At 35.5% G+C, this 25,507-nt stretch overlaps 2 protein-coding genes across 2 annotated transcripts in view; one reads left to right on the top strand and one right to left on the bottom strand.

Annotated features, from left to right (window-relative positions):
- The first annotated feature begins 828 nt into the window (after positions 1–828).
- Positions 829–1,356, top strand: LOC118070469 (uncharacterized protein F54H12.2-like). Its single transcript, XM_035089071.1, has one exon. The coding sequence runs from the start codon at positions 829–831 to the stop codon at positions 1,354–1,356; it is 528 nt and encodes a 175-aa protein (XP_034944962.1).
- Positions 1,357–1,755: 399 nt separating this feature from the next.
- Positions 1,756–25,507, bottom strand: part of LOC118070470 (lipase member J-like) — a 61,143-nt gene continuing 37,391 nt past the window's right edge. The window contains exons 7-8 of the mRNA XM_035089072.1: positions 20,274–20,501; positions 1,756–1,993 (exon numbers count right to left, since the gene is read on the bottom strand). Of these exons, the coding sequence (XP_034944963.1) occupies positions 1,814–1,993; positions 20,274–20,501 (408 nt within the window). The 3' untranslated portion in view covers positions 1,756–1,813. The remainder of the gene's footprint in view (positions 1,994–20,273; positions 20,502–25,507) is intronic.

The following is a 25,507-nucleotide window of genomic DNA, read 5'->3' on the forward strand; positions in this document are numbered from 1 at the left end:
TGTTTATAATTTAGAAAACGCTAAAATCATACTCCTCGCTTGCCTCCGGCGTGTTTCAAAGCCTTGATCATCTGATCCTTGAGTTGAATAAGATCATTATTATCAGTGAGCATATAAAATGGGAAGTGAACCCCGGTGGCTATATAGAAGCTACAATAGTTTGTGATATTCGTACAATAGAAATAGATATAAGAGATGAATATGGCCAGGCTATACCATTTAGACACGGTACGTTGACTGTAACGTTACATTTCAAAAAATTAAGATAAACATGTATCAAGAAATTGAGTATAATATCCACCAAAGAGGCTTCGGCCGTGGCGGATACAGCGGTATTAGTCCAATTTACATTGGAACATCCAATCAGCGTGGTCATGGCATCGACAATTTTTTAGGGGATTTATTCAGGTCTGTACTCCCTTTTTATTGAAAGTGGTGCTAAAATTAAAGGTAAAGAAGCCTTGGAATCGGGTTTGAATATTTGTCGACGATGTCCTTGATAATGGTCTATCATTTAAGGAATCTACTCGAGCACGTTTACGTGAGTCTGGTTAAAATTTAAAACAAAAGCCGCTGAAAACATTAATAGCTTGATTAGAGGGTCGAGATATATACCACTAGGTTCATCGCCAAAGCAACAGTTGCTTCTTGGATAGTCTTACAGATAGAAATAAAGGCTTGAAAAAACGGTGTCAACATTTATCATACGAAAAAACCTTTGATTTACTTGGTTATCTATATTGGAATGTATTCAATCAAGAACCTTTTTTAATAAACGGTATTGAAACGCGCCTGCGCTTAACAAAATCTCGAGATTTATTTTGTTTAATGAATGCTTCAGCTGTTGAATGCGAAGTTGAATATCCTTTGACACGTGTGGAAGTTAAGGCTGTTTCTATACATGGCGGTTTTCACGGCGAAACTATTGACAATATTATCCTCGGGCAATTACCACGCCACATAAATATGGGCTTTGTTGATAACAAAGCTTTTAACGGCGATCCAAAATTGAATCCTTTTAATTTTTATCATTATAAAATTAATTATCTGTCCTTATATGTTGATGGGCGTCGAATTCCTTCAAAACCACTCCAACCAGATTTAACTAAGGATTCTCTGTATGTTGATTGTTATCGCACGTTGTTCTCAGGAACAGGTATAAATTTTCTTAATGAAGAAAACGGCATTAATCGTGCTACTCATCCAAATGGCTACTGTTTATGTGCTTTTGTTTTGACACCGGATCTTTCTGCAAATAGCAATACACATTGGAATTTGATCAGACATAGCAGTGTACGCCTAGAAGTACGTTACGCCTACAGGCGTAAGATCAGTGCTCTGGTAGAGTGGCTCTAAATTCAAATGATGTGTTTTGATCATTTTGATCAAACATACTGTTTTATCAGTCTAATTGTTTCTTTGGGTACGAAATCACGAAAACTAGCTAATTGATAATCGACATACTATACAGTTTTTTTAGCATTACGGATAATTTCAAATTAAGATTGACATTATTTTGAAATTTGTGGGTTTTAAATTGATATTAAATTCCTAATTTTAACGTTGATCGAGTTGGAAAATTTCATTGATGAATTTATAAATTTGAATATAACAACTCCAATGTAAGAAGATTATCTTTCGGAAGTTTTACCATGCTAAACATTTTTTCGGATTACCCAATGGCGCTTTTCTGTAAGTTCGAAAATATAATGAAATAATCATTATATGATTATAATATTTTTTATTGAGATGGAGTAGTGATCTTACATTCTTGAGTAACGCATCAATAAAAGATTAATATAAAATAATAAAATTAATCCATAAATATTGGAGACTCTTCTAGTATAAATTTATTAATTAATCTAATTATACGATTGTAGAGTAACTTTCTTGCGTCTTTTCCCCATATAAAATCCAGATGATTGAACTCAGGAAAATCTATTTTGTTAATACTTTGTACGTTCGGTAATTTGGTTGATAAAATTTTGACATCCTGCAAAAGAAACGGTTTATTAAATTTTTGTATTTAATTTTACTTTAATATGACATTTATTAATAGACAGGCATTGTAAAAATATATTAGACAAACGCACTTTTAATAGGATAGTTCCTTAATTTAAATTTTGACGCTAAACGTAGAAACGTAAATATGAAATAATAAATAAATGGTTTAAAAACTCTAAATATACAAATAAACACCGAGGTACACAAATCTCTGGCATATGCTGCAAAAAATATTGTAATACAATTGAACAACATGAATATTAAAGAAAATTTCGAGAATTCAAGTCTTTCAGCAAATTTTGAAATACTTTCGGATCAAAAAATAGATACTCTACTCAAAGAAAGTTATGATGCGTTAAAAATGAAATAAAATTACAGATTGTTAAATAGTGCTATAGATATGAACGAATGCTTCATAAAACAATTATAGTTATTATATTCCAAACATCGATACAAATATAGATTTACATGGAATCCAATAACATCATCATCAAACGATGTGTGCATAATAAAATTTTAAAATGATCATATAGATTTCAATGATATGAAAAGCGATTTTGGAGTTCTAGGAATACGTAAATGCGGCAGATATGATATGTTTATGATACAAAATTGAGAGGAATTTTTATGTAGCTTTCATGAAGCTACCACATACGCTGCAAGAAAAATACTTGCACAAATAATTGATCTGAAAGCAGCTAAAATTCTGCAAATATTCTTCGAGGAGAAGGAATGAAATTTTGAAGTCAAAAGAATATGCTTAATAAGTACATCAATGAGTATACCGACGTTTTTCTGCATGAGGATGTGAGACGCCTCTATGAAACTAACGACGTAGAACCTCACTGGATTGTTGGAATAATGTAAATTTAAGATTTTAAACTGTTAAGGATGATTAAGTAGGTGGCAGTAAAAATAATCTAGAGACAGGTTTGAATAAACATGAGTCGATATTTTAAAAGATTACAGAAAAATAGAATAGATAAAGAAAATGGTACATGAGGTACACGACAGTTGCATACGACATAACGGAAACGGAAAAAGTAATTTTCGATCTTTATTTTATATTCGTTATATTGCTGATGAATCTATCAATTCAGATATATGCACAAATATAAGTTATTAATTATCAATCAATTTTTGATGGAAATTTATTTATTTCATGTTAATAATATTACATCATACAAATGCTAAACACTTATATTGGGTAGAAATAAAACCATACAGAGTGTGGTTATTCTTTATTATTCAGGTGAAAGTAGCTTATTCTATTTCTTTAGTGTTTATCGGACTTACAAAATATTGTTGTTTATTAATTTCTATAAAAATACAAGGCGTTATAAGATTCTTTATTTTACTAACAATTATATTGTTAGATGTATGACCTTTGTGATAAAAGCTGGTAGTACTGTATTTATATTTATCACCATCGGCTGTATAAGTGTCGTCACAAACGACTTCTTGAATAATGACAAAATAGTCATAAGAACGATAATTATCTTCCATACATACAGACTGGAAGACTTTCAAAAAACAATGAATTAAACAAATTTTTATATTATCACCATCATAATATTTAACAGCAGAAGTATTAGTCTGCATTATTTTTTGATATAGTTTTCCAATATATAATTGATTATTTTTTAATAATCTGTCAAATTGCCATATATGAATATCGTGTACCGTTATTCTACTTCTCTGGAAAGCTAGTAGAACAAAATCAGGGATTTCTTCCAAAAGTTTATATTTTCCTATTGCATATGTGGAGCAATCAATTTTGTCGTTGATTGAGGTTTATTTCTACTTATTTTGGCAGTATCTCAGGAATTTCCATTTTGTACATCATCTGTCATCCTTATAATTTATAATGATGTTCTTTTGTATCCTGAGAATCTATGTATTGTGTGCCATGATTTAAGTTTAATATTTCTCCATTAATATTCTCATATTCATAACACGTATGAGCCCATAAAGGACCTAATTTTTTGACAGTATTAGCTAGATGTGATAATGTGTGGATATTGATTGAGGAATATTTTCGACCACACAGCTCGTCAAACAATCTGAGAAAACGATTTAAAAAATCATTTGCAACGTCGTTCATTTCGATCGACACTTCATCTTTACTTAATGTATAGATTCTCATAACTAAGAGTAAAAGATGTTCAAAGTTATCAGCTTCCATTATATTTTCAAACACTGCTAGTGAATAATAGAATATGAATTGTTTCAATTCCGATGTTCTCCAATGCACTTAGTCGTTCACTTCTTGCGGCATTCGATAAATAAACTTTGGAGGTTTAATCAATTTTAAACGTCTGTTAATTTCATTAATATTTGTATATAGCGAAAACGGTCCATCTTTAAATGATTTATCACACAGTAATGTTAATAATTTTTTAAATACTCCACCATCGACAGCGTGCATTCTGTCAATGGCCATTCCTCTTATAAAGTCAGGCATCATCTTGGAAAAGGCTGAATGTTCTTTAATTCCCATCTGTGGATTATCTAAAGTTGATTCTTTAACGAGTTCAATACACTTTTCAGAGGTTCTTAATTCGGTATTCATATATGTGGAAATATTTGCACAGATTATCTTGGACCCAACTTCAGTCTTTCACCTTTGTAAAAGCAAGCTGGACAACCATAATCGCCACTAAAGTATGAAAAATTAAGACAAGCACATTTAGCTGGTAAATCAGCAACCCCTGTTAATAAGATTGCTTTTACTCTTATTTTTTCTTTCGAAGGTAACTCAATTTCAATTTCTTTCGAATTTTTCCAAGTATTAATCGGAAACTATACATTAGACTGTTAGAATTCGGCTTCTTTTGGCCATGCCACAACCCTAACAATAATGTATTGTGCTTTAATTTCCTTTGATGAAATGGTAATTCATCAATCGCCAAATAAATTGGCCAAGTATTTATTTGTGACGATTTAAAGACCGGTATACCGTCAGTATACCAACTAAAAGAAATTTTTATAGAAGCTGATGATGAAGATGCAGTATTCATGGATTGCTTATAAAGGTTATCATCATATATGTCTAAAATAACATTTACATTTGATCGCCTTTCAGATGTTTTTTGAAGAAGATTATAGAAGTTTTTTCTTTTAAACATCTATTGTATGTGGTCTATTATTGGCATTTCAATAAAATGCGAATTTTTTCGGAAAAAATATGTTGTACGTATGTCATTAGCATTTTCAAAATTTTTATTGCAGGTAGAACAATAAAAATGTTTTTTGATACTATTTTTTTCAATATTACAAAATTTTTTTAATTTATGGACACTATTTCTTTTTAATCCTCGTGGTAAAGCATGAAGCTTTCCGAATTTGATTAAATCAGCAACGCATGCCATCGGTAGATTATATTTTAAAAACATGCTAAAAATACCCAGAATGCTTTCACGTATTGTAATTTCTGCATCATCGTATGAAGGATCATCAGCATAATAACATGTTTCATCTTCACTATTACTTTCACTATCATCTGTTTTACTATTTTTCTCTTCGTTATCCGTATCCAAGTTCACTTCGAACGTGCCATTATTTTCGTCTGCTGCGTTAATATTGTTCGAGTAAAAATAATACAATCCTTCATCTTCTGGTAGTTTTTCACCTACCACTCTGCCGAATTCAAATATTATGGAAAATTTATTAATGCAATCTTTATACCATGATTTATAAAGAACCAAAAATACTTACACGTGATTATCATGCTGATCACCAATATCACTGAAAAGTATGTTAGAAACAATATCTATTTCGTTATTGTCAAGTACATTATTTTGTTCATAAGATCGTACTTCATCAACATTCTCATCTCTGTAATAATTACAAATCTCTTTTAATTTTGTACTCTAACATCTAAATGATCAACAATTATATATTGACCTCATTAATGCGGAATCTTCATGTCGAATATTATTAACACAATCAATAAAAGGAGTTAAACGAGCTTTGTATTGTTTATTACTAAGATCTTTCAAGGGTTTACGAGACATTATCAATGAATTTGAAATTAAATCCAATAAGTAATCATATATTATAACTTTAAGATGAAGCGATAAAATGACGTATCACTAAGTGTGCTGACGAAAAGTAGTTAATGTTGCCAACATTTTCAATATACATAATTGAGTGAAATATTCGTTGTGACGTTACAAGGTTTTTTTCCTTGTTTTCTTTTTTTTTAATCGTATATGAATTGTATAAAATTAAATATTTTAAATATAACATTCACCTTCGCTGTTATTCAAATTTTCCAACAGAGCCCTCACTGCACGCTTATTGGTCGATATGATCTATGCATTGGAAGTCGAAGTTTGTGACGCCATTGCAGCATTGTGACGCCTTCTATACTTGTGAAGGGTTAGAATAACCTAGCATTACCTTCTTCTTTGTGCGCGTCGTTTTGACATAACGATTGGGTTTGGAAAGAGTGAATTATTATAATCGTTATAAATAATAACTAATAATTATGCAAGCTAACGCTCAATACGTGCAAATTTGGTGGTTAAGGGCAAAAGCACATTTAATTTTCCCATTATCTGCAATACCAAAAAAATATAAAAAAGAACAAACAATCTGCAGAATCCACGGCGATGATGTAAAAAATTCTGTCAATAAGTGTTAAGTAACACTATCTGATATTATTATTTTTTTGATAATGTTGGATTCATAGTGAAATAATGATTCTCTTTTAATGAAGATGTTAAGACATACATCTAGCTATATGCAAGTATGAGATCAGTACTATAGTAATTTAAATTTTAAGCACATTTTTGACATGAAACTACCGTTATTCATATTTTTTGTTAAGTAAATGATCGAGAGGAATTAGAAGACAATGTTAAAGGGAAAAATTTAAGTTGAGAGCAGCAGATAGATATAAATAAAATAGCGACATCGTAGAGACATTATTGAAAAGTCAAAAAAAAAAAAAAAGTCAGGGAATACGGCCAGCAGTTCCGATGTACAAAAAAAAAAAAATACCAGTGCTCTGCAGTGGTCTGGGTGCGACCCAAAAGGTCCACACGACCAATTTTCCAGTGAAAAAATGAAAAAATACCTCGAATGGAACCCGTTTCTAATTTTTTGTAACAAATGGAATTGTTTCAAACAAAAAGAGTAAGCTTCCATTTATTATGTTATTTATGAATTTGTTATGTAATTTTACTCTTCAAAGGTGTCCATACGTAAACCATATACTTAACCTTAGAGACTTTAAGTTCCTCTTTTTAGTCCTAGCCTTTCGACCAATAGACAGGGATGAGGAGATCTTCGATAGAGAAAGTGAAAATGTGTGAAAAAACAATAACAAAATTTATCGAATAAGAATTATTAAAAAATTATAACAACAATTCAAACATTACCAACAGATGATTTCTTTTACTCTGGTCGAGATGAATTACAATCAATTGATCCTTAGTCAATGCTCCAGTCAGCGCAATTATTTACTTTTACTCTCGAATCAATTTAAATATCAATTTAAAAATGATTTGACGATCAAATAAACTTCAGACAAAAATTTACAAACTTTGAAGTATTATCAATACAATACTCCAGACTTCGATTTCAAGAGATGTTCTACGACGATCTGATCTCGATCTTACTTTTTCGACAACTGACTGATGCATCAAACCTTACGTATTTATTTAGTCGAATGTGACATATTAGAAGTCCTTTGCTTCAGGCGCGTACAAGTCCCTTCGCATGGTCTTTTCCTTTTTTGGAAAAGCTAACACTCTTCTTACGTCACGTACTCTTTTTTTAAAATTTTATTGCTTTTCGCCACGTGGGTTTTCCCAAAGCAATAAAATATCTAAAAAAATGACTTCCTCAACTATTCTTCGAAATCCTTTCTATTTTAACGGAATCTTGAGAAAACTTTAAAACAATAACTTAAGTAATAATCGTTAACCTCAATCCTTAAGGTTTATTGCTATTCATTTTTAGCTTCTCTTAAAATATATTTTTAAAGATTATGTAAATTAATTAAAATACATTTGGACATTACACCCCCCGTGTTAGACGGGAGTGCGAGTGACAAAATTTGATCGAGTACGACGTTTTTCTTTTTTAAAATTAAACTTTTACAATAAGATTGGTAACACTCAATTCATACATGGTTAGTTATTTGAAATTACTTTCTAACTGTTGGTTGACAATGATAAACGATTTTATAACTATTTTACTATGCTTTTAAAAACCTTTTGGTAGCTCGCTGGTGGCTCCTTTGTCATCCTTTTAAAAATTAGTTGAAGTCGAGTAGGCCAATTTTTGCGAAAAGATATTCACTTGACAAATACTCGAGTTGTCATTTCCGTTCTTTGATTATCCATATCTTGATATAATGGAGAACTAGCTTCTCCATTATCAAATATTTATTTGAATTATCTTCCGCCAAATGGACCAATAAGTATGTTATTAAGCCCTAGAGGGCTCCTATTAATTAAGATGACCATCCGTACACGGTATAAAGTATGTAACCATGTACAATGGTATCTATTATTAGTTTACATATTTTCAGGACCATAAGCACGCCAATGAACCCAGCATATTATAAATTGATGGCTTATTTGATATTGATCCACTGGTTACCTTTCTCGCAACTGTCTCTAATACTGCTACGTATGTGCGTACGGTCGTTCGGAATTTTCCTGGTCAATTATCTCGAGAACAAAAAATGATATCGATGTGGGACCAATTGCATTCGACGCGTAACTATGTAACTTAAAAGAATAAACAACAAGATCGATGCAACATATTTGTGTTGTATTAACGTGTAATTTTTTATTTTACCGAAAAAAAGTTACCAACTGTATGACTTAAATGAAAACATGCTTCTTTGTTCATAACAATTAAATTTGTTATAAATAATGGAAAAAGAGATCCGTGTAATATATTTGAATTATTCCGACGTGTCATTTTTTCTCTTACTTAAAAAAAGCTACTAACCATATAACATAAATCGAAACTTACCCTTTTTTTATAACAATTCCATTTGTTATAATGAATTAAAAACGGGTTCCATTCGAGGTATTTTCTCATTTTTTCACTGGAAAATTGGTATTGTGGACCTTTTGGGTCGCACCCAGACCGCTGCAGAGCACTCGTATTTTTTATAAATGAAATCCGATACTCAAATTAATGATTCGGTATCATAAAAACAATCAGTTCAATTCCACCTTGCGCAAGGAATCTTAGAAAATAAGTTCAATTATCTCTGCTAACTGGGCAAACTAAATTATTAAAAATTGGGCTCACAGTTACACATACTATCCGAACCAAACTACTAGAATACCATGGACATCTAGTACCTCACTTTGCTTCACTTTGGCCAATGAATGAAGAAAAGGATTCCGGTACAATGACTCTAACCATGCATATCGTAAAGCAACTCCACGAGACCGCTCCAGGACAGACATAGTGAATTTTAATCAACAATCAGGTGATTAATGAGAGCCAACGTTCTCGGACTGAAAGTTACAAAAATCCTGACTTCAACAGAAATCAGGAATCCAGAAATATCTCACAATACTTCTTAGAATAGCCTTCTATTCCACAAGCCCAACATGTCAATCATTGAAAATCAATTTGATTATTAAAAGAGTTTATATTCTTTTCCGCAGAATCGAAATGATAATTATCATCATTATAAATTTTATATTTTTTCGAAATTATTGTTAAAATTATTTTTGTTTGACCTCGGAAGGTTAATTTTCCTAACACAGAAATGAATTGCAAACTAGCAAATTCTATCTCTCTCTTCGAAAAAAAACCAAAGGATATGCAAATTTGAAGAACCTATCGAAATAATTCGACTAATCTGTCAAATTTTCAAACTGTTTTCTAGCCCGAAAACGACTAAAATAAGCTTTACCAAACGAAATTATGAATTTCTGAATTACTATTATTATTGATATCGCCTTTCGACTCGTAAAAAGTATCTGGCAAAAAATCCCAAGGCTCCGACCCACCTGGGGCCTGACCAAACGGAATTATTCTGCAGACACCCGACTCCCTCACGTTTGAGGGTGAGCCGGGGCTGCAGTCGTTTAGTTATTATTTTAAACGTCTCAGGATTCGGAGAGAACCTAGGATGACCGCTTTCTGCATACAAGATTATCACGTGCGCTGTATATTCGTGATAAACGTATCACATAACCTCCATGAGCTATCTGCAGCGTTCTTGTTTACTCACGTATATTCGTCTCAGCCGGAGTTGAGAACTTAATGTAATATACGTAATTGGTATTATGGTCAAAGACAATAATATCCGGCTTATTGTGTTCAATGCGTTGAAGCGTAGAAAGCGGGTAATTCCAAAGAATTTTTGCTCTCCCGTTCTCAACGACTAACTCTATTTCACCGGGAACATAGGGCAGTACTGGTGTCTTGTCGATCCCATAAGAGTGCCGAAGCTGGTAATACAGCACTCTTAAGGCGGCGTTATGCCGGTGAAACTAGGCTGAGCGCGCTAATATCGGACAAGCCAATAACACATGGAATAGCGTCTTATCTACATCACCGTAGCAAACTCGACATTTTATGTCCTCGAGTTGCTCGTGCATAACATCACACCGATAGACGAGGGTGAAAAATACACCATTTTGGCAAGCCATAATGAAGCCTTTGGGCTCAGAGAACAAGCCAGTTGTCTTAAGATATTGAAAAGTCAGCTAGTGTGACAAATCGTGTGTTTCTAGATGGCGATACAACACACCATGTAAAGACTTTGCCACATGTTCGTCGAGCAATTTTAACTACTCGCTCGTTTTTATATCGACCTTTCGCTGTCCTCTGGTCAATCGCAAAAGCCTTAGACCGGCTGGGCTGCTAGGGTCGAAAACTGAGCCAGGGATCTGCGCTACCTGATATGCTGCTCAATATAGGAACGCATCCCTTCCTCATTGTTCAAAGCTGTTCACGAACTTCAGAAGAGGATCAGAGCTCTCATAGATGTCATAAGCCAGGCCTATCACTAACCTGTCATGTAGACACTCCAAACTTAGTAGTCCACGCCCTCCCAGATCACGGGGAAAGTACAGGCGTTGGACAGAAGATCGCGGATGATGACTTCGATGTAATGTAGCTGAAGTGTCTACATCTAGCGCACTAGCGCGACCATATATTTCGGTTCAGTAGGTTTCAACTCTTTCTGCACTTGGAGGCTTATAAATGACAGGGGATTGTGGCTTAAGAAAGTGCGCAGGATCAGATTGGAACAATCTGTTGTCCCTTCGCTGCTTTTACCGCTTTGCTGATGACTTTTAATGGCCATTAGCGATCTTATTTTGCCTGTGTACCTCTCCTTTAGGATCAGTAACACGGCCGTATTCCCAGTGTGATGTTCACGTCTAATACTCGCTACAATACGCTGAATTCGTGGCGTATAAGGTTTGTGAGTCTTTAAGTGATCTATCACACTTTGAATACGAGATGCACCCTGTCGAGCCTTTTTGATCTTAATTGCAATCTGTTCGATGCGTCTTTTTAGGCTTAACTCAGGATTGACAGGTGTTCGTTTGCCCTGAGTAAACTCTCGAGCCACATCATAGACTGCATTGTTCAGTGCAAGAAGGTCTACACTATCTGGTACCCGATGGTCGAGATCTTGGTTAGCGCTAGCTAGGTGTTCTACAGAGAGCGTAGTTTTCCGGAGAAAATTACCCTCCCTGCTGGTGAAGTTCCGTTAATTGGTGCCCTCAGGGGGAGGGGATAGGGGTTCTGCAGTACGAGAAGGGTGGAACGGGAGTATGCTCCACCTCGGTGCGGCTGTCTCGGGTGCCAGTGAGACTTCGTCCTCAGTCTCTGAAGCGTCTGATATTGAAGAGTCAGAGTCAGAGTCTGACTCCTCTTCTATCCGCTGTCGAGACTGAGTATACCGCACCTGTGATGCGAGCACCGCCTGCGTTAGATGTTGTAACTTCCGCACCACAGAGTATGCAGGCGCCTGGCATAGCCTGAGGTCTGTGGCTCGCATCTTTCCCAACACTTCATCAAATACCGTCTCAGCTTCTCTGTTCACCTGAGACGCTGTAGGGGTGGTCCGTGGTCTATTTCCGGATTAGAACGCATCGTAAGGCCCCTACCAACTGTTCTATGGCCCTCATCCAAAAAGGGCTGGTTGTGGGGGGCCGTTGTAGGTACATTTCTGGGAACCTGTTAAAATCCTTTACAGGGGTAGTCAGCCCACTGCAAAGGTGGTGATGTTTAACGAAACCGAGATAGATAGTTTCGTTCCTTACGCCCAGAAGGCTATCACCTGTGAGGAGAAGAAACTGGCTCCACGGATTCATTCCATTACCGTAGAGAAGCACCACTCGGCCAGACAATTTAGTTTTTACTATTATTATTATTATCATCATTATCATAAGTAATAAGATTTCTTATCTCTCGAAATAAGTGTGGAGTCTCCCTCCGACTTTTCTTAAAACGCTGCTCCAGACGAATTTGATCCCTGTTCAACCTTTCTTCTAACCAATTCTACCTTACCTCTTAAGCTAGAAGTCCTCCATTAGTACCTTCTTCTATGCAACCGGCAAATTGAGTCCTCCATCCTGCTCGAGTTTGCCTACGACTTGGGCTCTTTGGCATGATAATTCCAATATTCTTTAAAATATTCACTCACAAAAATATTCACGGCACGCAAAACGAACCACTTTTGACACCAATGTAGAATGCGTCCAGACAATAACTTTACATAATTAACAAATAATGAAACAATTTATCAAAAGATTGACAGCTATTAATTAATCAAAGAGAACATGTCCAGTCAAAAACAAGAGTTAAACAAACTCTCTCCTCGTTGCTATGAACAGTCTAATCGTCAAGCAATCGTCGTTAACTAACAAACTGTCGTTAGTCGAACAGTTATTAGATGGCGACATACAAATATTTTACAATACATTTGGCAACAAGAATGGTTTGTTCTGCGTGTAATAAGTGATTGTAATATTAGTTTATTACTGACTAAAATGAAAGGAATTAAAAGAAATAGGGAAAAGGAAATTTAAGAATTACCGTAAATAGGATATGATATCTGTTGAAGATTTTACTGGTTTGAAGATTGAGGGAATGTTGTAAAATTTCATTGGAGACACAAAAATTTTTATGAATAATAACAATTTTATATTATTTCATTTTAATATACTCGAACACCTGTCAATCCTGAGTTAAGCCTAAAAAGACGCATCGAACAGATTGCAATTAAGATCAAAAAGGCTCGACAGGGTGCATCTCGTATTCAAAGTGTGATAGATCACTTAAAGACTCACAAACCTTATACGCCACGAATTCAGCGTATTGTAGCGAGTATTAGACGTGAACATCACACTGGGAATACGGCCGTGTTACTGATCCTAAAGGAGAGGTACACAGGCAAAATAAGATCGCTAATGGCCATTAAAAGTCATCAGCAAAGCGGTAAAAGCAGCGAAGGGACAACAGATTGTTCCAATCTGATCCTTCGCACTTTCTTAAGCCACAATCCCCTGTCATTTATAAGCCTCCAAGTGCAGAAAGAGTTGAAACCTACTGAACCGAAATATATGGTCGCGCTAGTGCGCTAGATGTAGACACTTTAGCCACATTACATCGAAGTCATCATCCGCGATCTTCTGTCCAACGCCTGTACTTTCCCCGTGATCTGGGAGGGCGTGGACTACTAAGTTTGCAGTGTCTACAAGACAGGTTAGTGATAGGCCTGGCTTATGACATCTATGAGAGCTCTGATCCTCTTCTGAAGTTCGTGAACAGCTTTGAACAATGAAGAAGGGATGCGTTCCTATATAGAGCGAAAATTTATTTGAATTTCTCGTACTCTACGTCTTAGCGTATTGATCGCAATAAGCCGGATATTAATTTGTACTCTGCTCGAAAGATCAAAGTAAATGAACAAATATTTAATTAATTTGGAAAGATCTGTTCGTCATTTGAATTTTAATAGTCAGTTACAAAATATTAATGTGAATAGATTTTCTCTTTGCTAAAAATGTATGAATTTTGAGACTTATTTAGGATATACACGGTTAAAGCCCTCGTACCAGAATTCCTTTTTTTATTTTCTGGCCGGAGTGGAACAAAGTGAGGCATAGATGTCTATGGTATGCTATAATTTTTGTTTGGATAGTATATGTTACTGTGAGCCGAATTTTTAATAATTTAGTTTTCACAGTAAGCAGAAGCTATTCTTTACATCTGAGTTTATTAAATTTAAAAATTAAAATTAATAATTATTTCAACAGCCAAAATTTAGGATGGAGGGTAGCGCGCTTTCTTTTGACCAACAGTAGTTTTCAGAGTACGAAAAGTCGTTCCCTCTATTTATTTTTGATTTTGAGATCTGTTGTCATCTTAACCGGGAGTGGCGGTTTTGCGCAGTTTATCGTGTGAGGAATTGAATATGGAAGTGAAAAAAAAGGGAGAGTTACGCTATGGCTTCAATTTAAAAAATTTATACTCGCCATGAAATCAGAGCTTAGATAAGAAACTATCATGCTTACTCTCCCTCCTTGATGGTTCTCAATTAAGGCCAGAAAGGTTGGAGATATTGTAAACGAATATCAGTAGACGCTACTAGTTAGCTTTGAAGACATTTATTTACTCTCTATTATATATTCTTTCACTCGATTTATAAATTGTAATTTCCAACTAGATTTCGAGGTTTGATTATTATTGAATCATCACAATTATTACTTTAATGAATCTACTACTTATATTAAAGTATTGGTTAACTTTGACACCATGAAGTTCCACGTTTTCTGCTCTTCGAGCTGCGATGCTAGACAGTTAAACAAAAGTGTTACATGAAATAGGTAAATAATAATTGATACAGAGAAAGAAGTTATGGCACAGCGCAGAAAATAGTTCAGAAAAGTTTTACAGCCATTCACTCTCTCAGTAGGTGCATGTTACCATATGAGATAAATTGTTCAAAAGAAAAACGAAAAATATAGAAAATAAAGAAAAATAAGATAAGATAGCAATAATGTGATGAGGGAAAAAAAGGAGAGGATGAGTATAGCCAGTCCATCAGGGACGATCCAAAGCAGAGGCAGAGTCTTGCTCAATCAGCCAACAACGCAGCATGCGTTCAAATGACGGCAACTGCAGAAGCCGCTCCAAAAGCATCAGTGCAATAGTTAGGAACAACTAGGTGTAGCTGATTGACTCGGTTCTTGGAAGGCCTAGTGGTGATGCGTTGCAATAGTAGCTCAGACAGATAGCTAGGAAGACGACTGAATATTGCTTGATAAGTGATACAGCCAAGAAAAAGTCTGCAATATCCAAATACCGTGAGCAAGCCAAGGTCACGTCTCGCCTGAAAGACAGGAGCATTTCGAGGGAAGCCAGAAATAAACCCTACCCCTTTATTGATGAGTTGTTGGAGCTCGGTATCAGCCACTGTGCCCACTTCTTGTAGGACTACTAAGCAGTAATAGATGTGAGGTAGAACTAGAGAATTAACTAGGGTCGTACGAAATGCATGGTCAGTATATTTCCGAAGAGAGTAGAGACTGTGGAATGCTGTATTGACTTTTATCGGAGCATAGCTGCGATATAACTGCAAGTAATCAGCGTATTTGACTCAGTGATGCAGGTACCAATATCATTTACACATAGAGAAAACAGTAGGGGACCAAGAATGGACCCTCCAGGAACACCTGCCGTCGTCGGTAGAAAAGAATTCGAGGAGCCATCGGAAGACTTCACAGCCTAGCGTCTAATCACTAAATATGAGCGCATTCAGCCAAGAGCATTCTCAGAGAAGCCCAGCACAGCAAGTTTAGCCAGCAGCATGTATAATAGAGAGTACAAGACTTTGTCAAAAGTTTTAGAGAAATCGAACAGCACGAGAATGGTAAGCTCGCGATTGTCAATGTTAGTCCTGATGTCGTTGACTAAGCGAAGCAAGGCAGTCTGAGTGCTATTTCCTGGCCGGAACCCGCACTGCAGGGGATCAAGCAAGTTGTATTGATTTAGGTATGATATAATCTGCTCAAAAGCCAATTTTCCAGCACTTTACTATAACAAGGCACCAGTGCAATAGGCCTGTAGTCTGAAGGTTTTTTAGAAGTATTCGTTTTGGTAATCTACACAACTAGCGCATGCTATCAGGAATCAGGAAAGATATTCTGGTCAAATGATCGATTGACTGTAATTACAAGAAAGTTGATAGATATATTATCAGCATCTTCATCAGCTTCGGTCGAGATACTAACAAAGTACTCATTCAGTACATCAGAAGGCACAGCAAGCGAGGATGGCATGCTGGTTGATCTAATTACAGCAAGGTTCTTTAGCTCACGCCACACAGCTGTACAAGAGAGCCCGAGGACTCGAGAGCAGTAATAGTGAATGCGTGTTGCAGATAAATTGTGTTAACGCTAGCGAGCCTTACGGAAGGTACTTGAGAGTTTAGAATCTTTTTTAGAACACCAGTAGAGACGATAGAGTCTGTTTACTTTACGCTTCCCTATCGCAGACTGGGACTTATCGAAAGAGAGAGAATGAGATGAGGTGATGACCAGCAACCATGGGTAAAGGTGACTTGCTCCAAAAAGAGACAGGGTCATTGCGTCCATGAGACACAAGTCTAGCTATGAAGATGACGTTGATGTAACATGCGTCACACCATGCTCCACTAGTTTGAGTGATCAGAGAAATCAGCAATGAGGCCCCTGATGTACTTGGCATTAAAACAGTTAGATAGTTGGTCAGTATGAAAATTGCCAAAGATAATTTGATAACTGTAGCCATCCATAGCAGTCGACAGCACTGCAACAAAGTCAGTAGTTAGATTAAAAGGTGCATGAAGCGGACGGTAGATAAACGCAGCGAAGATAGCTGCAGTCCAAAAACTGCTTTAGTACATCCAGGTGCGCACGCAAAGAGTTTACATTGAGACAGCAAAAGTGAAATTTGTTATATACCTTACCTATATACTTATAATTTTGGAGAAACATTAGTTTTATAGCTTCAGAAAGTTAAGATTTCTCTACAGGAAAAACCCAGTTTTTATATGCATTCCAAGTCCTTCACCGAAAACCCTTTTATATATCATCCCTGATTTCTAAAATATGAACCTTGGACTCATCCCGATTTCTCCAACTTTCCCTTACATAAAATCACTTTCTTTAACTCTACAAGCTAGATTTTAACCCCTCTCCTCGACGTTCGGGTCAGCCCTTTAAATAAAGCTCCTTCCTTCAATATCCAGAGAATTACTTAGAATCTATCATCTGAACTACTCAGATCTTCTAAATCACTCATACAACAAATATTCTGTAATATCGTGTACTTATTTACTTGACAATAAACGAGTACATTTAAATAACATATAGTCCAGTCATTGGAAATACAACAAATTGTTGAGCGGGTTATATGGCAGGAGGGTTACTAGGCAAAACTTGTGGAGCGGGTCCAGGCTGAGCGACATAAGGTATTCATTGTTTCTCTGGTGAATAAATAGTAGACAGTCTAGCAACATCATCCTGGTTTTTGATGACGTGAGTGATGTCATCATTTTTGAATTAAGCACAGACGATAGAGTTCTTGGCTCAGACAGACTTAAAACCAACCTGCTTGGGGGCAGCCTTTGCTTTCTCTAATAATTGAAAAGTCCTCAAAGGCAATAGCTCATTTATTGAAACTTCAAAGTCTCTTGAAGACGTTGGCGTAGCATCAGATGGTAGCTTAGCAATAAAAACAGTGGGTTTGGGCTTCGACGATTTTCTGATAGTCCCAATGGAAGCAAAACTCGTTCAAACAAAGAACACATGTAAGGCCTTCGAACAATTTGTCAAGGCATGCCCTGACAAATTGTTCGAGGAAATCAGAATGGGAGCAGCAATGCCCAACACACAGAACTCTTCTCCCCGCAGAAGTAGCAGGTCGTTGCCAGCGCCGTAAAAACATAGCTCGTGAACTTCATTGATCCACACCTGGACGTTGTCGGAACACCTAAGCACAGGTTGCAGGCCTGCAACCTTCGCAGAACACCTGTAACCTGTGGATTAAACGGATAGAGATTTCTCACTTTCTCACAATCTTTAATAACAATAGCATTAACAAAAACAACAATAAAACTTTGATATATTTCAGGAAACATCTAACACTAAACATCTTCTTTCAGCTATTGACAATATAATGGTGCTCCCCCCACACCACAAACAACTGAGGCCGCCGACCAAAGCGGATAAAACTGTTACTACGGGAGACCGAAATCCAAGCCCGCATTCGGGGCTGCAAAGTCGAAAAACGACATGCAGAGAACCGGGTGCTTTCAGTCAGTTGAGGTTGGGCTCGTAGTGGTATGTTGCAAGGCCTTGAGCTAGATGCGTGTATCCTCGTGCCTTTCTAAAGGCGCAAGAATATACCGTCTTAAGTAACGCCGTCACTAGAAGCAGAGCCATTCCCAGAGTTATGCCCTATAAGGCGAGGTACTCAAACAAAATGTCCTTCTCAGGGCCAGGGAAACGAGGCTAGTCCCTTATTATGTAGAGAGAGGTTTCTTTCACCTCTCTACACCACCGGCAAACGGTCTCTTTCGCGCGTCTTAACATCCTCATATGGCGTCGGGTTAGCTAGTGTCCCGTTATGGCGCGTACAGTAGCCTTCTTTCGCTTAGTCCGATCAGATTTCTGGCTTATCTGTGCTGTGGGTTCTTTCATGAACACTTTAGTGGGTCTCATTCCCCAAGCCTCCAAGGCTTTAGTAATGCTGCATATACTACAGTGACTTGGTACCTACATTAGCATTTTTTGTTGCGGCATGCCGTTTGGTGTACTTCCTACAGTTGTCCACGAGCTTCGAGGAGGTAGCTACCCGTGAAAGAGCCGTTGAGACGGCACTCATTTGCAGCAGAACCAAAAAAACTCCGTCTGAACTTGGGTTTTTGTAACGATCAAAGGAGCCAACCCCCTAGTTAATCCTATATTGCGTCACGATTTGCTTGACGATCTCCCAGCCAGATTTTGTGGGCTTGACTAGTCTTTCAGCCTTGTTTTGGATGCTTGCACTGGGGTTGATCCCGGGAAGTGCGTTGTGATGAGAAGCTTCAGTATGACTGATGATTATCGATTATTATAGACCCTAGGCTACGAAGCGTCAAGTTTATGCCCGAAGTGAGCAACTTGCGGTTTCTGGCTACCTTCAGTAGTACCTCCAGTCTCTCGTAGTAGCTCCTTTAGGCTTACCTCTTTCTTGACTTGATCAGCCCATCGCTGATCCATGTTCAGCCTCTTTGCCTAGTTGAAGAGTTTTCTGCTTTTCCTATGAGCTTGAGAAAGCTCCTGTTCCACCAAGAGACTCTTCTTCCCCAGTGCCTTATCCTAGCTGGGCATACGCAACGATAAGCTCTTACAAAACTATAATTATTTTTTCGCCCATCCCTCACTTAGTGACGAAATCGTAGATTTTCGCCGTAGCGACAGTTATGTCTTTGACTTCTAGCCTGACTGAGGTAACAAAGATAGATTTGGTCCCCCTATTTAGGACTTCGGGGCCGTGTTGATTGAGCTACTCTAGTAGGCTAGTCTCTCTCTCTCTCTCTCTCTCTCATTCATGTCACTGCTGCCCCTGAATGTGTAAAGAACATTAGCATCACATCCCAGTATAAGCTCGCAGTACGTCTTCCAGCAGTACTCTACGAGTCGTTTTAGCTTCTTAGCGGGTGACATTCGACAGAGTCATCAGGAAGGTATGCCAAGCCAATAACGGCTTTAACCAGCACTAATCTCAACTTGATGTTTACCTGTATTGCCGCCGGATTCTTTGTGCAATATTGGCCGAGCACCACAGGATTTAGTTCTTGTCTCACGAAAACACATGCCTCGATGTCCCTATCGCTGCATAATACCGTACAAATCTCTTATTAGTCTGACTGCCTTCCCTTTATTAAGGAAGTATGTTACCCAGATCACTACATTCTAATGAACTTATCATATATTTATTCTTGAGTAATATTTTAATATAGACATAATATTGATTCATACAATCTGCTGAAATATTTTAGCACTCAAAAGATAAGAGTTATCATAAGTAGAGTTATTCTATGGTTCACTCTATAGTTAGAACAGTCCACAATATACTTGGACGTTATTAAAGCCCAATACTTCAGTAAAAATTTTTTTTTCTTCGCGTCACATATTAATCTTACGGATAATGAAGTTTTATATTCTCCATAATTATTATACAGTATTAACATTTCATGAAGCTATTATAGAGTGTAATAAAGTAATCATACTTACTACTGGCGCAGCTAACCAATCGTTGTCAGCATAAAATAGTATAATTGGCGTATGAATAGCAGATAAATTATAATTCAATGGAAATGTAGAGTTATAAATTTGTAAATTCTTTTCTGGTCCATAGTCATAAAATTGAAATTGCCCAGAAACGATTTCTTGAGCATAATGAACCATGGTCTTTGTTGAGGCGCCTGCGGGTGTGTGACTCAAAATCACTGGCAGCCATGTCTGAAATATGTGGGGATAAGAAATTAAAAATCTTCTTATTATTAACGAATAATACAGTTAAACCGTAAGAGATTTTCGTCAAAACATAGAACTCATGTAGTTGAAAGCAATGAGTTAATTTTTGATTTTGTTTCTCATGGTTATATGTACGATAATTTCAATCGATCATAGATGGTGTCACACATCAAATGATATAAGATTCATGATTTTAAACTACATACATAAATAAAAAAAAGGGTAATAACATACTATCACTTTATAATCCTTCCTCGTCTTTGAAGTTACCACCTTGATTAATATCTATACTTTATATTGCTGTCCCCAAAGTAATCAAAAGTTACGTGAATACGTTTTTTAAGAATATCGCGATAAAAAAATAGGAATGACATCAAGCAACATGAAATATCGTTTGATATTGAAAAGTAGAAAAATAAAATATAGTACTTCTACGATCTATTTAGGACATCTTTAATAATGCATGCCTTAGACTATAATACACAGGGTCACCCATAACTAACGACTCCGATAAACGGAATATAAAATAGAGAAAATCAAAAAATACGGTAGTGTCTCGTGCGCCAAGCATAAATCACCACAGGTGATCAGAGTTTTTAATTGTTACAACGAAAAACTTGGCGTGACTATAAAGATTTTATATAAGTATGAAATTTTGAAAATATTGAATATATTTAAGCAAATTAATAAATAACAGTCATTGAAGATTGACTTACTATATGAATTTGTTTATTTTTTACTTTTTTTTTGTCGTATTATATCTGTGAGATCATTGTTATGAAGGCGCCGTTGAAATGTCAACTCTGATATATTTAATTCTTCGGCTACGTCACGGATTGTCTTGTTTAGGTTTTTCTGAAATTTCTTAAATACTATTGTTTTTGATATTTTGCGGATTATCGAAGGTCCACCAATTTTACGTCGATTAAGAGCAACACAATTTGTTGTAAAAAGTCTATTTGATTTGAACAACGTTTTCCAGGATAGTCGTCATGGTACTTGTTGGTTTCATTTTCTCAAAACTGACTCACGTCTTACGCGTTATTAGAAGGTGATTTCAAAGTGAAACTTCAACAGTTAATAGAGTGGATACTACAGACAGTAGTTATTTTATGGATTTTCCTTCCGTGACGGTTCGCCTCATATTCAAACGAACGATAAATAACGTGTCCGCTTGCATGAATTTTAATCGAACAAGTTGTTAAGTACACACGTTTTTGTTGAAGAAGAAAAAATATTTTTATTTTCGCAGCATAAATTTTAAATAAAGAAACTATTTTGCAGGTTACCTACAAATCATGTCATGTCACTTTTATATGACAATTAATGACTGCCCAATGAACAATGACATTTAATTGTATGATTTCAATAAAACCTAAGAAAAACTACACAATGTTTGTATCGTTATACTTCTGATTCACTGACAAAATAAAAAAATAATTTTCATTCAATAAAATTTTGTTATTGTTTTTGTATAAATCACACATTTTTACTTTCTCTATCGAAGATCCCCTCATCTCTGTCTATTGGTCGAAAGGCTAGGACAAAAAAGAGGAATTTAAAGTCTCTAAGGTTGAGCATATGGTTTACATATTGACACCTTTAAAGAGCAAAATTACATAACAATTTTTGGGGGCTCGTCCGGGATTGCAATGATCTTCTATGGAGAAATAGTTTAAATGTCTGATAATTCTGGATCATCTGATAATAATAAAAAAGGTTATTCGTTGAGAAGTACCGGTGGTCCACTATATCCTGAAGGTTTAGCTCCGCCTACCAGACCTAAAAGTTTCAAGTTTGTTGATTCGGGTATCGGTGATTTAACAAAAATATCAGAATCAAGTGAACTCGTTACATCTGACGAGCATGATAATAGTGACGCAACGATAAATCAAACTCAAGCTCACATAGAGACGGAAAATTTAGATATAAATATGACGGAACAAAGAAAAATGTCTGATAATCAAAATATATCTCTCAAAGACGCGTTAATATTTACGCGCATTCCTATATTTACGGGCAAACCAAAAGAATTATTTGATTTTTCGAATTGTTGTGATGAAGCAAAATGTATGTTACCAGAGCAAGTAGAATCAAATCTCACTAAATTAATTTTTGGTAGTAAATTATCTCCTTCAGTTAAAGATGCATTAAATAAAATAACATATAGCACTGTAAATAAACTCCGAAGAGATCTTAAAAAAGTTTATGTTCCTTCTAAAACACTTTTTCAGTTGCAAGGTGAACTAGGAAAAATGTTTCAAAAAAATGATAAATTAGTAGTAGACTTTGTTAATAAATTACGAAAAAAATTAATTAATTTGATTAATTGCGCGAAAAGAAATTCGTAAAGACCCAAATAGTATAAAAATTAAAGAAAATAAAAATGAAGATAAAAATAAACCCGTTAAATTTGTAACTAATAAACCAAATAACGATAAAGACAAAAGTTTAAATAATAATAGTCAGGAGAAACCAAAGATTATTTGTCATTCATGTAATAAACCTGGTCATGTAAAGAAAAATTGTCGAGAAAAAGATAATAATAATTCAAGAGGAAATTGTCAGCTTTATAATAAAACTGGACATACTGCTAAAAATTGATTTAAAAATCCAAATAGAGTTTCATCAAACGTAAAATGTCAAATTTGTGAAAAAAATGGTCATACTGCTAAAACGTGTCGATTAATTAATCATTCGAATGAAAGTAATCAAAGTGAATCTTGTAAATTTTGAAAAAAATCTGGTCACGACATTTCCACTTGTTTCCGTCTTAAAGCTAAAAAATACGATGAACAGGAAAACTCGAATGTGTCTCGCCAGATAGGCGCGGGGTCAGAGGCACTTCCAAAGCGTCCAGTGACATTGACTTTCGAGGAGGAATCCGAAAACGAGTACTAATCATGAGCGTGAAATTAGAAAATTTAGACGATCTACCGTATATTATTGTAGGCAAAACAAATAAAAATAAAGATGTAATTATGATGATAGATTCAGGAGCTTCGCCGAACTTACTTAAATTTAGCTATGTAAATGATCCGACGACAATTGATAAAAGTAAAATTGTTGAATTGCACGGTATTGCAAATGTACCAATAAAGACACTCGGAAGAGTAAAAGTTAAATTATTTAATAAAGAGACTGTATGTCATGTGATTCCTGATACTTTAGGTATTCCGCATGCAGGTCTCGTAGGATCTCGATTTTTCGCAACTCATGGGGTAAAAATTGATTATAAAAATAAAGTAATGAAAGTAGATGATGTTAAATACCCATTTAAAAAAGCTAATAGAGTCGAGGATGGAATGATGTATATTCCCCCTCGTAGTGAGTCAACCTTTTTCGTAAAAGTTAAAAATAAAAATATTGTCGAAGGTTATGTCCCAAGATTAAAAGCGTGTAAAGGCGTATTTTTGGGAGACTGTTTAGTACGTGTTAATGATGGTCGTGCTTATATGCAAGTTTTTAATACGACTGAAAATGAAGTGGGATTGAAAATTCCTACTTTATTTATACAGTCAGTAGAGAATTTACATGATCCTAAAATTGATCAAGAAGAATGTTTGAACAGAGATTGTGAAATTGAAACTCAATTAGATTTTAATAAACTAAATTTTAAAGATTTTAATACGGAAAAAATTTTGTCAATTGTTGAAAATTTTGAAAATGATAAAAGATTTAAAAAAATTATAAAGTTATTGAGATTAAGCCATTTAGGCGAAGAAAAAAGAAAACATGTTGAAAAAATAAAAAAAAAAATATGCAGATCGGTTTCATATTCCAGATGAACCACTAGGGTCAACAGATGTATACAATCATGAAATACCTACTACTTCAGATATTCCTATAACAGTGAAACAATATCGTACACCTCAGTTTTTGGAGACAGAAATTGAAAAACAAATTAAGGAGGAACTCGACACAGGCATTATTGGGCATTCTGAGTCTTCTTATAATAGTCCAGTTTGGATCGTGCCTAGGAAACCAGATTCGCAAGGTAATAAAAGATGGCGAGTCGTTATAGATTACAGAAAATTAAATGAAAGAACTATTACTGACGCTTATCCATTACCAAATATTACTGATATTCTTGATCAATTAGGAGGTTCAATGTATTTCTCTGTGTTTGATTTAGCTTCCGGATATCATCAGATTAAGATGGATCCAAAAGATAGCCATAAGACGGCGTTTTCAACTTTACAAGGACATTGGGAGTTTAAACGTATGACGTTCGGGTTAAAAAACGCACCAGCAACGTTCCAAAGGTTAATGGATACGGTTTTGACTGGGTTGCAGGGTATATCGATGTTTGTTTATTTAGATGATATTGTAGTTTTCGCGAAAAATTTGGATGAGCATGGAAAAAGAATTGATGATTTAATGCAACGTTTACGTAAAGCTAATTTGCAATTGCAACCAAATAAATGTGAATTTTTACGCAGTGAAGTAAATTATCTGGGTCATATTATTAGTAATGAAGGGTTAAAACCTGATCCATCGAAATTAGATGCGGTAAAAAAATTTCCGGTACTGAAAACGCAAAAAAATATTAGAGCTTTTCTGGGTTTAACTGGATATTACAGAAGATTTATTAAGAATTTTTCAAAAATTGCAAAACCACTAACGCGTTTATTAGAAAAGAATAGAGATTTTGAATGGTCTCAAGAAGCACAGAATGCTTTCGAGATATTAAAGGAAGCTTTATGTAAAGCTCCAGTATTACAATATCCAGATTTTTCGAAACCATTCATAATTACAACAGATGCTTCAGGCATTGCTGTTGGTGCAGTTTTATCTCAAGGGGAAATAAGTAAAGATAAACCTATTGCTTATTATTTGAGAGCGTTAAGAGGCGCTGAGTTGAAATATGATACATATGAAAAAGAAGCTTTGGCTATTGTTCAGGATGTTAAAAATTTTAGGCCTCACATCTATGGGCATAAATTCACGTTAGTTACTGATCATAAACCATTGATCTGGTTTCAAGCTAC

Source organism: Chelonus insularis, unplaced genomic scaffold, assembly GCF_013357705.1.
Source record: "Chelonus insularis isolate UGA/USDA-ARS -01 unplaced genomic scaffold, ASM1335770v1 contig_60_pilon, whole genome shotgun sequence".
NCBI lineage: Eukaryota > Metazoa > Arthropoda > Insecta > Hymenoptera > Braconidae > Chelonus > Chelonus insularis.

What these genes read in the sequence shown, in the direction of transcription:
- LOC118070469 (XM_035089071.1), top strand. Translation starts at nt 829, where the DNA reads ATGAATGCTTCAGCTGTTGAATGCGAAGTTGAATATCCTTTGACACGT.